Source organism: Sturnira hondurensis, unplaced genomic scaffold, assembly GCF_014824575.4.
Source record: "Sturnira hondurensis isolate 20B ecotype Veracruz unplaced genomic scaffold, ASM1482457v3 Scaffold0002597, whole genome shotgun sequence".
Lineage (NCBI taxonomy): Eukaryota > Metazoa > Chordata > Mammalia > Chiroptera > Phyllostomidae > Sturnira > Sturnira hondurensis.
This window is the reverse complement of record NW_028075228.1, coordinates 7,123,041-7,137,310: the sequence shown is the minus strand read 5'-3', so window position 1 is coordinate 7,137,310 and position 14,270 is coordinate 7,123,041. Positions and strand designations below refer to the sequence as shown.

Below are 14,270 nucleotides of genomic sequence, written 5' to 3'. Positions count from 1 at the left end.
GTCAGTCCAGCTCTCTTGGGATAACCTAGCAAGACCATGGTTCTGGACCCCAGCAGGCTGATGTGGGCTTGGTCACTGCCCCTGGATACGCATCTTGTTTTCTCAGTCTGGTTGTTCTCTGGATAGAGAAGTCACAGCCTGTCCCGTTGTTCTTTTGGCTGTTAAGAACTACAGTGATTTGGAAGTTGCCTATTTGGGAACTTCCAGAATCTAGCTGAGAACTGCCAAATGTGGAGGGAGGATGGCAGGTGTGGGGATTTCTTTTAACAGCCATAGTCCGTGCAGTAAAAATTCATGAACTCAATTCAGAGGAGAGAATGTTAGCCCTTTCTGCATAGCTGCTTCTCTTACATTCGGTTCTTGCAACCACGATAGTTTTACACCTCGAAGCATCTTAGAAACATTGGAATGAAAGAGCATGCAAAGAGAGGCAGAAAGCCGTAAACACAGGTAGAGACTTAAAAGGCACACTAGTTGGGGGCCCTAGACCCTCACTGGCAGCCAAGGCATCAGTTTTTGTTGGTAAAAAGTAAGCTTACGATGATGAAATTTGGTTGCAAAAGGATAAGGAGATAGATGATAGAAGGTTTTTCCATTTTGGAATAATTTTTAAGGGGTAGTGCTTTGGACGTTGTCAAAAATAAATGCAGTGTTTATGTAAAAAATATAGTTTTCACTTGAACCTTGAATTGTGGATCAAAAAATCACATTTTGTGGTTTTTCCAATGGTAGAAATACCTGGTCATTAAAGTTTATATCAGTTTTTCCCTTTACCAGGTGACTGAGTCAGCCAATGTGTTCTTATTGAGAATAAGCAAGTCTTCCACTTCTACTCCTTTAGACTAAATTACGCATTTGTCAATTTATCACTAATAGAACTATCTGAAGTCTTTAAGAAGTCCATTAAAGGAGTTAAGTCAATGTATATTATTTTGTATAAATAACTTTTTAAAACTGCACACAGCACAGATTGTGTGGAAAACACAGTCTTACAATTTGGGGGAAGAGGTGAGTAGATAAAGCTAGCATTTGGTCTGTTTGCTCCCTTCATTTCCAGGCCAGCGTGTTTTTATGGAAATGTAATAGTGGTAATAATTCAACTGTCTGTATACATGTATAATTTTTTCTTTTTGCACCGCTGACATTCGGGGTCAGATCATACCTTGGGGTGGGAGTGGCCCAATGCAGCGTCAGATGTTAGCAGCATCCCGGCCCTCAGCCTACTAAAGGCCAGCAGCAACCCCGCCCCTTGTATAACAGCCAAAACTATCTCCAAACATTGTCACATGTCCCCTGGGTGGTAAAAAAAAATCATCCCCAGTCAAGAACCACTGCTTTAAAGTAAGTTTATAAGCACTTTTCATGCTATTACCTAAGCTTCATTAGCACTGAATGACTGACAGCTTTTTTCCATCCAGCTGATCAACCGTAGATTAAACATCCCCCTATGTTGGGCATTTAGATGGAATCCACTTATAAATACAGCTCTCATGATCATCTTCATGTAGTTACTCTTTTCCTCCTATAATTCAGAGTGAATTCCTTAGGATCGATTCCCAGATACGGAGTTAGTGGGATCAGTTCACTGAGCAGGAAGGCAAGAGGGTAAAACCTGGGCCTTCAGCAAAGTAAGTTTGCAGACCCTTGGCTCAGGCAAGCTTACCTCTTCCCTGCCCCCTGACAGAGCTGGAGTTCTGCTGCCTGGGAAAATGGAAACCAACACCGCCTCTCTGTTTACAGAAAACCCTTTAGAAGACGTTTCACAGCCCGCCCCCCCACCCCCCCCCCCCCCCCCCCCCCAGTGATTAAAGTGGTTTCCGATGGCGGTCAGATGGCATTTGTCTAGGCACTGCTGTGCAAAGCTGCTGGGAGCAACTTGGAAACAGCATAAATAATGTAAATAATTTGGTACCGCTAGCAGCAGGGAAAGCTACTATATTTAAAAGAAAATGTGTTCACCCAGACTTGGGTGGGGGAAGTCCCATGCTGCCGGGGGTGCCAGAAGAGTGTGTCAGGGGAGCAGGGGCGTGGTGTGGGTTCCAGGTGCCACACTGTTTCTCTGTGGAGGAATTTGGGAGAGAAGGTGTCTGAGTATGTGTAAATTCCATTTCCGCTGCTGGTTTTCGAGCTTTTATGTAATTCCACACTGTCACCTGGTTCTCAGCCACAAGTGCCGTTGGTGTTTCTGCTCCACACTGTTTCTGGGAAGCCAGGCTGGGCTGTGGACCTGTAGACCTGGGCTTTCTCGTGCCCGAGGTCAAACCTTGTTTTATCACCGTATCCTTGTGGTGTCAGGGATAGACTGGTAAACAGCTTCACAAGAGATTTGTCTGAGCAGCTGATTGATCCAGTGAGGGCTGAGATGGAGTTTACTCATAAAACATTTGCTGAGATAGAGTTTAAAGCCCCAGAAAACTGTCAATAAGCACTTTAAGCCCCTTGTGAAGAAACCATTTATTTACATGTCACAATTACTTTATCAATTCTCAGTCCTTTACTCAGGTGTGTGTATGGTTTACAAAGAGCATTTTCAGTACCATTTTATTACCTACTATATTTAATTTGAAGCAGGAAAAGAAAAGAAAGAGGGATGTGAAAAGATTCCCATAAACAACCCGTATATAACCACTGTTAGCACATTGGTGTATTTCCTTTGCCTGATAATTTTTGCATATATTTTCATGGTTAGAGTCATCTAATGCATATGAATGTGTGCCCTTTACCACTTCACGGATGACTCTATGCATTTTTCTATGTTATTACATGATTTTCTAAGCCATTAATGCCTGTTTCATTAGGTGCGGGTCGTTAATTCACTTGGCCATTCTTTCACTGATGGACAGTCAGGTTGTTTGTAGTTTGTTGCTTTATAAATAATGAAAGTCTTTGTGTAGTACTTTTTGATTAAAAATTACTTCCTAAGGCTAGATATTTAGTAATGGAATAATAGATCAAAGAGAGGAAAAAAAGACCACATATTTTTGGATATATATATGTTGAATTGTTCTCTGAAAGTAAATAGTTTCTTTTAAGTTGATGTATTGTATCCAGTCTTGCCATTAATTGAAAAGGGGCTTCACTCAACTGATCTAAACTTGGGAGACTCAGAACAACAGGACGGGAGAAAGTATGGAAACTTGAATATTCCACTCTAACCGTCATCGGTGGGCAAGCTGGCAGTCGCTGGAGGGTGTGTTTGAGAAAACTGGCTGCCCTGGGGTCTTTGAGTACTGCTTCCTGGGTGGATGGTGTTTAGCTTTGCACTGGGTGGGAGCTAAGATGCAGGGGCTGGAGTAGCCTAGTGGAAAGGCCGGATGCTGTGTTTCCCGGTGCGTGCTCAGCCACAAGACACGTGTGAGTCCCTTTGCAGAAAGGCTCCAGCGCACATTCCAGAGTCGTAGAGGACCAGGATGGGGAGGCGCAGTCTGGAGCTGAGCTGGTCCTGGTTTTTGAGGTTAGGGAAGGTTTCCTTACAGTTGGGAAAACTCAGAGGCACAGAGAAAGAGCTTCCTTGTACATAAACAGCTATGTTTGCCAGTGTGCCCGATGTCGCTCCCTAAGAGCAGAAACTGCTGTGCCAGCCACAAAGACACGACAACTTGACATGACTACTGAACAGACACAACCACGAGGACACAGTGAGAAAAAGAACTGGTGCAGAAGAATAAAAGGAAGACGGACCTAGGTGGACCCGGTGCAAGTAGAGTTGAAATAGAGCTGTTGGAAGCGGCCAGTGAGAACCCTCACTCATAAGACATGAAAGCTTTCACAGATATCCAAGCAGAGCACTGGAAAAGACTGTGGAATTTGAAACAAAAAACCCAAGTCTTGAGTTAAAAAATTCAGCATATGAACACAGGCCTTCACACTAGTGACCTAAAAGATGACATGAAAGAAATGTCTCACAATTAAGAGAGGAACCACCATGAGATGGAAATCCTAAAGGAAAAGAAAAGCTCAGAGGACAGACACAAATGACCTGATAGGCAAGCATGTTCCAAAGGACAAGGTGGAACAGGGAGTGAGGAGCCATTCCTTAAACAGTTAACAGACGGAGCTCCGTCTGATTTGGTGCTTGGGGGGCTCACTTGGTTCCCGAAGGGTTGATAGAAAACACACGCACGCCTGGTTGTATTTTGATAAAAGTTTTGAATTCCATGGATAAATAATAAAACTTGAACTTCCCAACACACTAAATTGTCTACAGAGAAAATCAAATAAATCTAACACCAGATCTGTCCACTTCACGTTGGAAACTAGACTTGAAACACATGCACTAAGCATCCATCTTAAAAATTTTATATATACTCAAACTAAATGGAACTGAAAGGTCAACTGGATAAAACACAAAACAAAGATGATAGAAGAGAAAACAAATGCTGATTCATTGAAAAGACCAATTAAATAACCTTTTTTCTTGTTTAATGAGGGAACGAGGTAAGAGTGAAAACATGCAGGAGTAAATATGGAAAAGAGGACTGAACCTCCAAATAATGAGAAGATATAAATAAATTTGAAATATGAGGGCAAACAGGTCACTGCCTTGAAGCATATAAATGGGCTAAAGTTGTTTCAGGAAGCAGCACGAACTTACAAAATCCTACAGGAAACACATGAAGGGCCATAAAACACCTGCGAGATGAAACATGTGTCAAATCTAGATGGTTTTATGGCTGTGTTCTGCCTGGATATAAAGAACGTAATTCCAAGTTTAATGCATTGACATCAATCGAAAAATGGAAGTGTTCCTATTAATGTCTTGAAGGTATATAACTTTCATAAACATTGGAGAAAGGTAGTATGCCATCTCTTCTTCCCCCGTACCGCCTTCGTAAATGGCATCATGGATTGGTGTTATTTATGAATACAGATGTTAAAATTCCAAAAAAATCAGCAAGTCATTTCCAGCTATTTACTAGAAGAACAATATATTACAACCAAGTCATTTATTGTGATAATGCAAGGATGGTTTAACATGGCGTGATTAGCAACACATTGAGTGAGAAAAAGTATAAACCACTAGATGCCACAAATGTATCAAGTGAAATGAAATAATCAGTGTAAATTGTAGTGAGGAGGTAAAAACTCCCTATTCACAAATTATGGTTATATATTTACAAAAACAGAGGCTATAATTTTAAGGAGACAGATTTTTGTTTGTCTGGTATTTATTAAGTCTAACCACTTTGTTCCAGAAAATACAGGGTGGGAAGGAGGGACAGATGAAAAATCTCATTCCTGATATTAACAAAAATTGTAGCAACACATTAGGAGAAATTTAAATAAGAAAGGTACAGGGCTTATAAAGCAACATCTGAACAAGTAGAAATACATATCAGCCTTTCCAAAATTAATGTTTGATTTGAATCAGGTATTGCATAAATTCACTTTTAAAAATTTGGGGAGAGGCATACAGATAGGTAGGTACAGAAATAAATGTGTTTGCATCAGTTACTGTGCAGACACACACACACGCACGCGTGCTCTGGCTGTGTCTGCTGAGAGGGCCCAGAGCCAGTGACACCCCAGTAGCACTGAGCACACCTAAGCACCCTAGTTTTTGCTTTCTAAATAATTGCTCTCCAGTAAAGGTAATCAGAGCTCTTTAAACAGGTGGTTGGTTCCAGAGTTGAGACAGATGAAATGTAAAATGAGCCTGGACTGTTGGGCAGTTCCAGTAAGTAAAGAAGTGCTGAAAAAAGGATGGGGGACACTTCATCGGGCATAGGAGCCACCCCAAAAGGGCTCCCAGTGGCCAAAGTTGGAACGATTTGAGCAACAAAGTAATGATATTGGATTATAATATATAGAATAAAACTATTCACTCATGGACATGTGAATATTTAATAATTAAATGAGAGAGAAGAGAGAACTCTTTCTTATAAAAGAATTCTGATTAAATGTAAAACGAATGTGAGAACTAGGAAATGGCTCTTGGAACATCACAGTAAGTGATGGCTACAGGTAAGAGCTGCCAATGGATGCCAAAGTGAGTGAAAGTCTGAGGAGAAACAGGATATTTGTATAGTCTTCCTTCAAAAAATTCATTAATTGGAAAGAGAAAAATAGCAGCTCGATCCTGGATGAACCCAGCACACACCATCTTAACCAAATGGTGGGTGTTACCACCAATGAGAAGACACCTTCTGAGAGGAGTACGTCACGTTGTGGGACGGTGTGCAAAATTACCCACCAGTACTCTTCACAAATGGCAAGGTCACAAAAGATGAGACTGAGAAAATGCTGCAGGCTGGAGGACTCCAAGGAGACACGGGAACTAAATGCAATGTGGGATGCTGGACAGGATATTGGAGTGGAAAAAGGACGTTGGTAGAAAACCAAATAAAATCTGTAGTTAACAGTATTGTGCCAGCGTCAGTTTCTTTGTTTTGATGATTGTACTCTGATTGTACAGGATGTTAATTTAACCCTGGGGAATCTTGGGTGTGTAGGGAATATGAGAGCTTACTGTATTCTATTGCAACTTTTATGTGAGTTTTAAAATTTCATCATAAAATAATTAAACAAATAAAGCATCGGAAAAGGGAGGAGGAAAGACAAAAACTGAAAAACCCAAAGGTAGAGAACTCCATGAAGATTTTGTCACAGGCTAGGTGCAATTTATTATCAATGATGTTCTCTAAAAATTCAAGGGTCTTCAGTTTAAAAATATCTAGACACACCCATTGAAAACAAGGAGTTACAGGAGATACAAGTGGGGATAACTCTAAAATCACAATATAAACACGAACTGATATAACCCAAATTAGGCATATCTCCATGGGGAAGATAAGAGCATGTGGGGAAAACAGCCAAATATTTCTCTGAAGATAATACCTAAAAACTGAAAAACCAAGCGCATGCAGTATAAGCATTTTTTAAGAACTGTCAATAATCAAAGAAACAACTAGTGATTTGGGGGAGCAGGGGCCATGAGGGGTGGGGGACGGTGAAAAAGGAGACAGCTGGTTTGGGGGAACAATCTCTATAGTACTTCTTGACTCTTTCAACTCTGTGCACACATAAGTAGTACAAGCTGAAATTGAACTTGAGGATGTAAGTGGTAGTTGATGATACATGGCTGAGGAGCATGTGAGTTATTCACGAACCTTTGCTGTGAAGGTGAGAAGAGAGATGGGTCAGGTGGTGGAGGGGGGTGTGGGGTGGAGGGAGAGCTTTTTTAAGGTGTGTCTGTGCGCTGCAGGAGGGGATATGAACTCCCTGAGTTCATGGAGAAGGGCAACAGTGATAACAGGAGAGAGAAGGAATATGAATGGGAAGAACTGAGTAGGAGAGAGGAGATGGGACCCTGAAGCCAGTGGGAAAGAAGGCAGCAGGTGTTCGGTACAGGGGCCCGGGACAGGCAGATTTCCCACTTCATTCATTCCTTCTGTGTCGTATGTGAAACAGGAAGCAAAGCCATCAGCTGAGACTGGGGAGGTGTGAGTAGAGCCCGAGGCGTGAAACGCCAGTCATTTTAGGAGAGCAGAAAGAAAGAATTCCTTAGCGGGGATAGGTGGTGTTGTTTAAAGTGCTTCCATGATGTATTCATTAATATTTTATTTAGGATTTTTGCACTGGTTTTCACTGAGCATTCAGTCTGTGGTTTTGGTCAGCCTTTGTTACACTGGCTTCATTAAAATGACTTGGAAACAGTCCTTCGTCCTTTCTCAGGGCTGTGGCACATTTTTAATAGAACTGGAGTTAACTCCCACCTACACATTAACAGATGTTAAAGACATCATTTATGAAAGTTCCTGGGCTTGACTATAAAACTTTCTCATTTTCTTCTGGAATAAAATTGGTTCTTCCAATTATTTTCTCTTACGCGGTAATTTTCTATAATAGGAAATATAGATGTCTATTTCTATTATATATATTGGAGCTAGAGCCTTATAATAAGTAAATATGAACACATATATTCATTCTTTCTGTTATCATCTTGGTCTTTATTTATTTCACAGGTTCCTTCCATTTCTTTTATCTGTGGTTGTGTATCTATGCTGATGTCTTATTTGGACTTTCACACATTTCTAGTTTAGATAATGGATTATCTACTTCATTTGGTTGTTTGTGTTTTTCCCACAGAACCCAGTTCTTGCATTTATTTTATATTTTTATAGTGAATATTTTGATTTTCTGATTCGGCCATTTTCATGTTTACCTTTATGGATTCAGTCTGCTTTCCTTAAACTTCTATTGATTTTATAACTTCTGTGGATACTTAATTCACTTATTTCACTTTTGTGAGTAATGCAGTAGGCACTGAAGGCTGCAAAAAAAGACAATTCAGGGCCAGGTGGGCTTCACTTTCCCAAAACACCCTCTAGAAAAAGAGATTTGGTGAGTGCCCAGGCCTCAGGCCATGGTCAGCTCCTTGCTTGAGGGATTGGGATCAAAGTGGGCACAGTTGTGCAGCCTGTACTATTCCTGAGAGCTCAGAGCCCCCAGCCATCGCCCTAACACTTAGTTGATTCTGCCCTTGGGGTCACCCCCCATTTACAACATTCAGAAAACCAGATACCAATATACAGATTCAAGGCAGGAATTCTTTCCATCCAAGGTGAGCTTGAGCATTAAAATTTTAAGGCACTTAAGGAAAATAATGCCAATAGCTAACAAATGTAAAAGCAAGAGAATTCACCCCAGGAAATCTGCAAATGACTTTGAAGTAAATTTTTTTTCCAGAGCAAACCCAATAAGTATTATTTTAAAAGAACAATCCTTCTTACTATTAATCAAGAACACATGGGCATGGAAGGACCAATTAGGAATCCTGGAAATACAATTTGAAAAATTATGAAAAAAATTGCTGCCCTGGCTGGGTAGCACAGTTAGAGCATCATCCCAAAGTGCCAAGGATGTAGGTCCAATCTCTGGTCAGGGCACGTACAAGAAGCAACAAATGAATGCATAAATAAGCAGAACGGCGAATAGATGTTTCTCTCTCTCCATCTCTCTCTCCGCCCCCTAACCCTTCCTCAAAATCAATTAAATAAAAAGTATTGCTTTAAAGCTTAGTAAGTGGGAAATTCCAGGAAGGATGCAGTTCAAGAAAGAATTGGTAAATCTGAAGATTATATTAGAGAAATTAGCTTTGAATGCAGCAAGACAAGCTATGAATATGAAAAATAAGAGTTAAAAAGAGGATGGTAGGATGGGAAGCTTCAACATAAAGTATTCGAGACGGTGATGACTGAGGGTTTTCCAGCACCGAAGAGACACGAGCGCTCCGACTATGAACATGGCAGCACACAACAGTGTAGGTCTGTGTACAGACACATCATGTTTCATTGACTGGGCAGAACCAGGAGAAACAAAATTGTAAAAGAGAGCGAGAAGACAGATCACCTCCAGAGGATTGACCAGGATGCTAACACTCCTACCTACAGCAGCAGCAGCCTAAAGACTAAGGGGTGCCTTCAAAATTGATTAAGAAACAGGCCTGGCTGGTGTAGCTCAGTGGATTGAGTGTGGGCCTGTGAACCAAACAACCGTGGTTTGATTCCCAGTCAGGGCACATGCCTGGGTTGTAGGCCAGTTCCCAGCAGGGGACGCATGAGAGGCAACACAGTGATATTTCTCTCCCTTTTTCCTTCTCTTCCCCTCTAAAGATAAATAAAATCTTTACAAAAAATTGGTTAAGAAACAAGCTATCAGTCTAGACATTTTGTATCCTGATAACAATCATTCAAGAGTGAGGAAGGTATTTTCAGACATACAAAGAAAGATAATTTAGTGCTAATAAACCTTTGTAAAAGGACTACTAAAATACTCTTAAGGAAAAGGGAATAGAATGCAAGAAGCATGGTGAGCAAAGAAATCAGTAAAATATATTAGAAATCAGAAACAACAAAAGACTTAGAAAAGAAAAACAAACCAAATTTTTGTGTGAAAACTTGCACTCAAAGAGAAACAGGTAGTGACTGTCCCCAAATTCTGAGAGTTATGGATGGAGTCTTGACTGGGAGGGGTGCTTAGAGTGGACGGTGCTCTGTGTCTGGACTTGGTGGAGGCGTTACAGCTGTTTGCTTTACAGCTATTCATTAAACTGGATACAGTAAGTCCTCTCTTAACATCAGTAGGTTCTTGGAAACTGCAACGTTAAAACAACATGTAACAAGACCAATTTTACCATAGGCTAATTGATATAAGTAAGAGTTAAGTTCCTATAGCATATTTCTGGTCATAGAAACATCAGCAAACTTCTAAATAATAACCCGAAACACTTCTAATGTTGAACATTGCCATAAATGTGAGCTAGATGTACATTTAAGAAAAATTAATAAAAACAAGTAATGTAATTCTTCTCCAACCTGTTTATTCCATTTCAGGGAGGCAGGTGGCCTGAGCCTGTCTGCACAGGACGCCCTTCCAGCACAGGGCGCACTCAAACGCTCACCACACTCACCACACTCACTCAGACAGGGGCAGTGCAGATACACCAGTCCGTCTCACCTGCGTCTTTGGGATGGGGGAGGAAAGCAGAGCCTGGAGAAAGCCCCCCCAGACGTGGGGAGAATGTGCAGACTCCACAGACTGAGGCCCTGGCTGGGATCAGTTTTTTTCTCAGCGTTATAATGAAAGGATGTCGAATGAAACATTATTCAAGGCCCTGCTGTATATGTTTACTTTTCTGAGTGCTATATATGATTTTACGTATGTGGAATACTAAGGACTAAATTATACAACATGATATAAAAACCTTTAGGATTTAGAAAAGGAGAGAAAGGGCTTTAATTATAAAGGTGTCAGTAGAAAAGGTAGACTTTGAACTTGACCTGAATAACCAATGGCCATTGCATATATAAAAGCAACAGAAGTGGTTTTCTTCTAGGTGGGGAGTAGGGGAAATGACCATTTGTAGCACAGGGTTAATGTTTAAATGGGCTGTTTGTTTTGCTTTGCTTTATTCTTAACAGGAAGGAAAGCTGATCTCCTTGAGGAAGGGAGTATATTTAAGTGGTTGTTAGTGACTGTTCCTAATGCCTCCCGCAATTCACTGAATTAGTCACCACGGACTGGCCGTTCTACCTCCACCCCTGTGCAGAGAGTATCGTCTTTTTACTCCTCTGCACCTTTGTGAGTGGCCAGAATTACCTGCACCATCACTGTCCCTACTGTCCAGAGTCAGATCCGACATGTTATTCTTTGGGCTGTCCATGGTGGTTTGTTAGGGCGTTAAGGTGGGGGAAAAATTGTATAGCAAGATACGGTCTGAGTCCATTTATGTAAAAATGAATGACAGAAGAAGCTCATTTGTGTACACCGATGCACGTTTTTGTAACACCGGAGTCTCTCACTCGAACTGTTCCATTGGTGGCTGCAGCCAGCATACCGACCTCCTGAGCCGCCATTCTGCACACGGTAATAGTCTGCAGTCTTTCGGAAACATCCGTGGGGTGGCACACCCTCACTGCCCTCCTCCTCCTCCTATGCTGAAACCCAAACTTCTTACCCTGATATGTTTTTTATTAGCATAATGAAGAGAGTATTTGGGCTCAGGCACTGCAAAGTTTATGAGTGGACTTGCTTCAGTCACGGTTGGATCCAGATGCTCCCCGATGGTTCTGTCTCCCTCTTGTGGCTTCATTCCCAACTTTATATGTGACAGCAAAGGGGCCACTGGCAACTGGAAACAGTCATCACTCAGCAGATCCCCAAGAAAAGAAACTATTGTTGAACCAAGAGCACAAACCAAAGCCGCATGGGTGCTTCTAATCAGCCCGGCTTGGGTCATGTGCCTGGAGGTGGTGGGGAGCAAGACATCAGCACTGGCTAGAATTAAGTCACGTGCCCATCTGTGGGGGCATAACCTGTGTTCCCTTCTTGGGAGGAGGGAAGCACAGCCCTATTGAGATATAATTTATATATCATGCAATTCACTCATTTAAAGTGTGCAGTTCCGTGGTTTTTAATATACTCAGTTATTCCACTATCACCATGATCAATTTGAGAATGTTTTCATCACCCCCAGAAGAAATTCCTGCTCATTACTTGTCTCCACTCATTCCATCCCCACCCCAGGTAACCACTAATCTATTTTGTCTCTATGTATTGATATTTGCCTGTTTTGGACATTTCATGTAAGTGGAATCATGGTATGTGGTCTTTTGGAAATGGCTTTTTCCCCTTAGTGTAGTGTTTTCAAGGTTCATCCAGGTTGTAGCGTGTTACTTTGCCTTTTAATAAGGCCCTTTATGAAATCTTAAATGATCTTCTGGCTGCTAACTACCTTTCTGTCCTCATACTGACCTGTTCTCTCCCTCTCCTGCTGGGTTCCACTTCACTCACAGAACTGCTGAGACCCTTTGTGTTGGAATAAGGGCCCGGAGGTGGTGTAGACCAGTGAAAAACCAGACGTGGTTAAGAAATAACGATGGGCAATGCATCGTTATTCAGTGTTTCACAATGAAGCCACCCGTTATTGTGAACAAGGGCTTTTTTGGATTGCTTGCTTCCAATGCAATGAGTGATGGCCAATTATATCTTTGGTTAAAGTAGGCCCTGGATGTCCTGGGATAACCCCAGTTGTAAACCTTCTGCCCTATGCTTCCCTCAGTCACACTCCTAAGATGGCATGGCCCACCTTCTGGTTTGGGAGACACTGTCATCACACGGTGGGTCTCTGCTCTGCTCTCCAGGAAAGTGAAGAGGAACTGTACTCCTCCTGTCGCCAGCTGCGGAGGCGGCAAGAAGAGCTGAATAACCAGCTCTTTCTGTATGACACACACCAGAACTTGCGCAATGCCAACCGGGATGCCCTCATTAAAGAATTCAATGTCAATGAGAACCAGCTCCAGCTGTACCAGGAGAAGTGCAACCGGAGGTAGGTCAGCCCCTTCCCCACCTGCAGACCCTCAGGTCTTGCCCCTCTCAGCACAGTGACCTTGGGCACCTTGGGCCAGGCACCACCATCGTTAGGAATCCCTTGACCAATACCCTTGACTTTAGCTCTCTTTGCTCAATAAATGAAAATTTTTTAGTACTATCTTGAGTATCTCTACCTTCCCTAAGCCGAACTGTCATCCCTAGAGGGACACTCAGTATAATGGTGAACATGAATGATGACCACTACCTTCTAAAGAGCTCTTATCGCATTCCCAAGAAGGGGCTAGTCCAGTGCTTCTGAAGCGGGGCAGATTCTGCTCCCGCCCCACCATGGGGTGTTTTGGACTGTGCTATAGACATGTAGTGAGAGTAGCACAGCCAGGATGCCTCGTGTCCGGTCATGTGCCAGCCAGCCCTGCTCCACTAAGCACTGGCCCCCCAAAATGCCCATGGCAGCCTCCAGTGGGAAACAGCGTGTGGACTCCTTACCCATATTGTTCTCACTGCGTATTTACTTCAGCCTAGTGAGTGGCAATGACCAATGAGGAAATTGAGACTCGGGTAAAATATCTTGCCAAGAGGTCACCATCCAGCCATGAATGACCTGCAGATGTGTGGACAGGAAACATTACAGAGCCCCTGGCCTGTGTGTTGGCCCAGTAGATGACAGTGACATCTGTTCCATTTCAGGTTAAGAGAGAAGAGAGTCAGCAACAGCAAGTTTTACTCATAGGAGCCGGGTGTACGTGTAAGGGTGTTGTGTGTGAGCGTGTGTTTGCATGTAGAAGAATGTGCTGCATTCAGACCCTGGGATCATGCGAATCTGTGACATCATCCTCTGGTCAAGTCTACTGTCAAGACGACTTTTCTGAAGGAGACCCAGTCAGCATGAGTTGGGGTGATTTCCTCCCAATTTTTTCATCTTGGACAATTTCTTAACTTATAATTCTCTCTAGGGGATCCTAAAATCACATTCCTCGTTTTTGGCCTCTTGTGTTCCAAACTTCATTGAATAAAAGCAGTGAAAACCTCCAACAGTTAGACCTTCTGCGTGTGACCTGCACAGGGAGCAGGACTCCTTCTCTGTCCTCTAAAAGCCCAGGTAGTTGACTTCCACGGGCGATGGGCCCTCAGTGTAAGCAACTAATAAGTTAGCTTCTGAGAAGGATTTTAACGGAAAGGCAAACGATTCTACAGTAAAGGCCATCGGCGTTCACTAGGGTGCAAAGAGGAGCCCTGCCCCTGACGGCCACATGTGTCCAGCCTCCCTGCCCCAGGTCAGCGGGCTCAGCTCAATGCACCTGAACTACCACTGGCTGGTTGGCTAGACAGACCTGCTATGGTGCCGGAGAGTTCATGGAATCTGTTCGTTAAGACAATTTCTAGTTAATGGTAGGGACTTGCTTTGTGACTGGAGTTATTGGGAGTGAGAGGTGGAA

The 14,270-nt window shown here is 42.5% G+C and overlaps 1 protein-coding gene across 2 annotated transcripts in view; it reads left to right on the top strand.

The window, feature by feature from the left end:
• PLCG2 (phospholipase C gamma 2) overlaps window positions 1–13,983 on the top strand; it is a 146,670-nt gene extending 132,687 nt beyond the window's left edge. For both annotated transcript variants that reach the window (XM_037040323.1, XM_037040324.1), the window contains exons 32-33: window positions 12,645–12,829; window positions 13,522–13,983. In XM_037040323.1, coding sequence (XP_036896218.1) covers window positions 12,645–12,829; window positions 13,522–13,564 — 228 coding nt within the window. In that variant the 3' untranslated portion in view covers window positions 13,565–13,983. The remainder of the gene's footprint in view (window positions 1–12,644; window positions 12,830–13,521) is intronic.
• The last annotated feature ends 287 nt before the right edge of the window (window positions 13,984–14,270 follow it).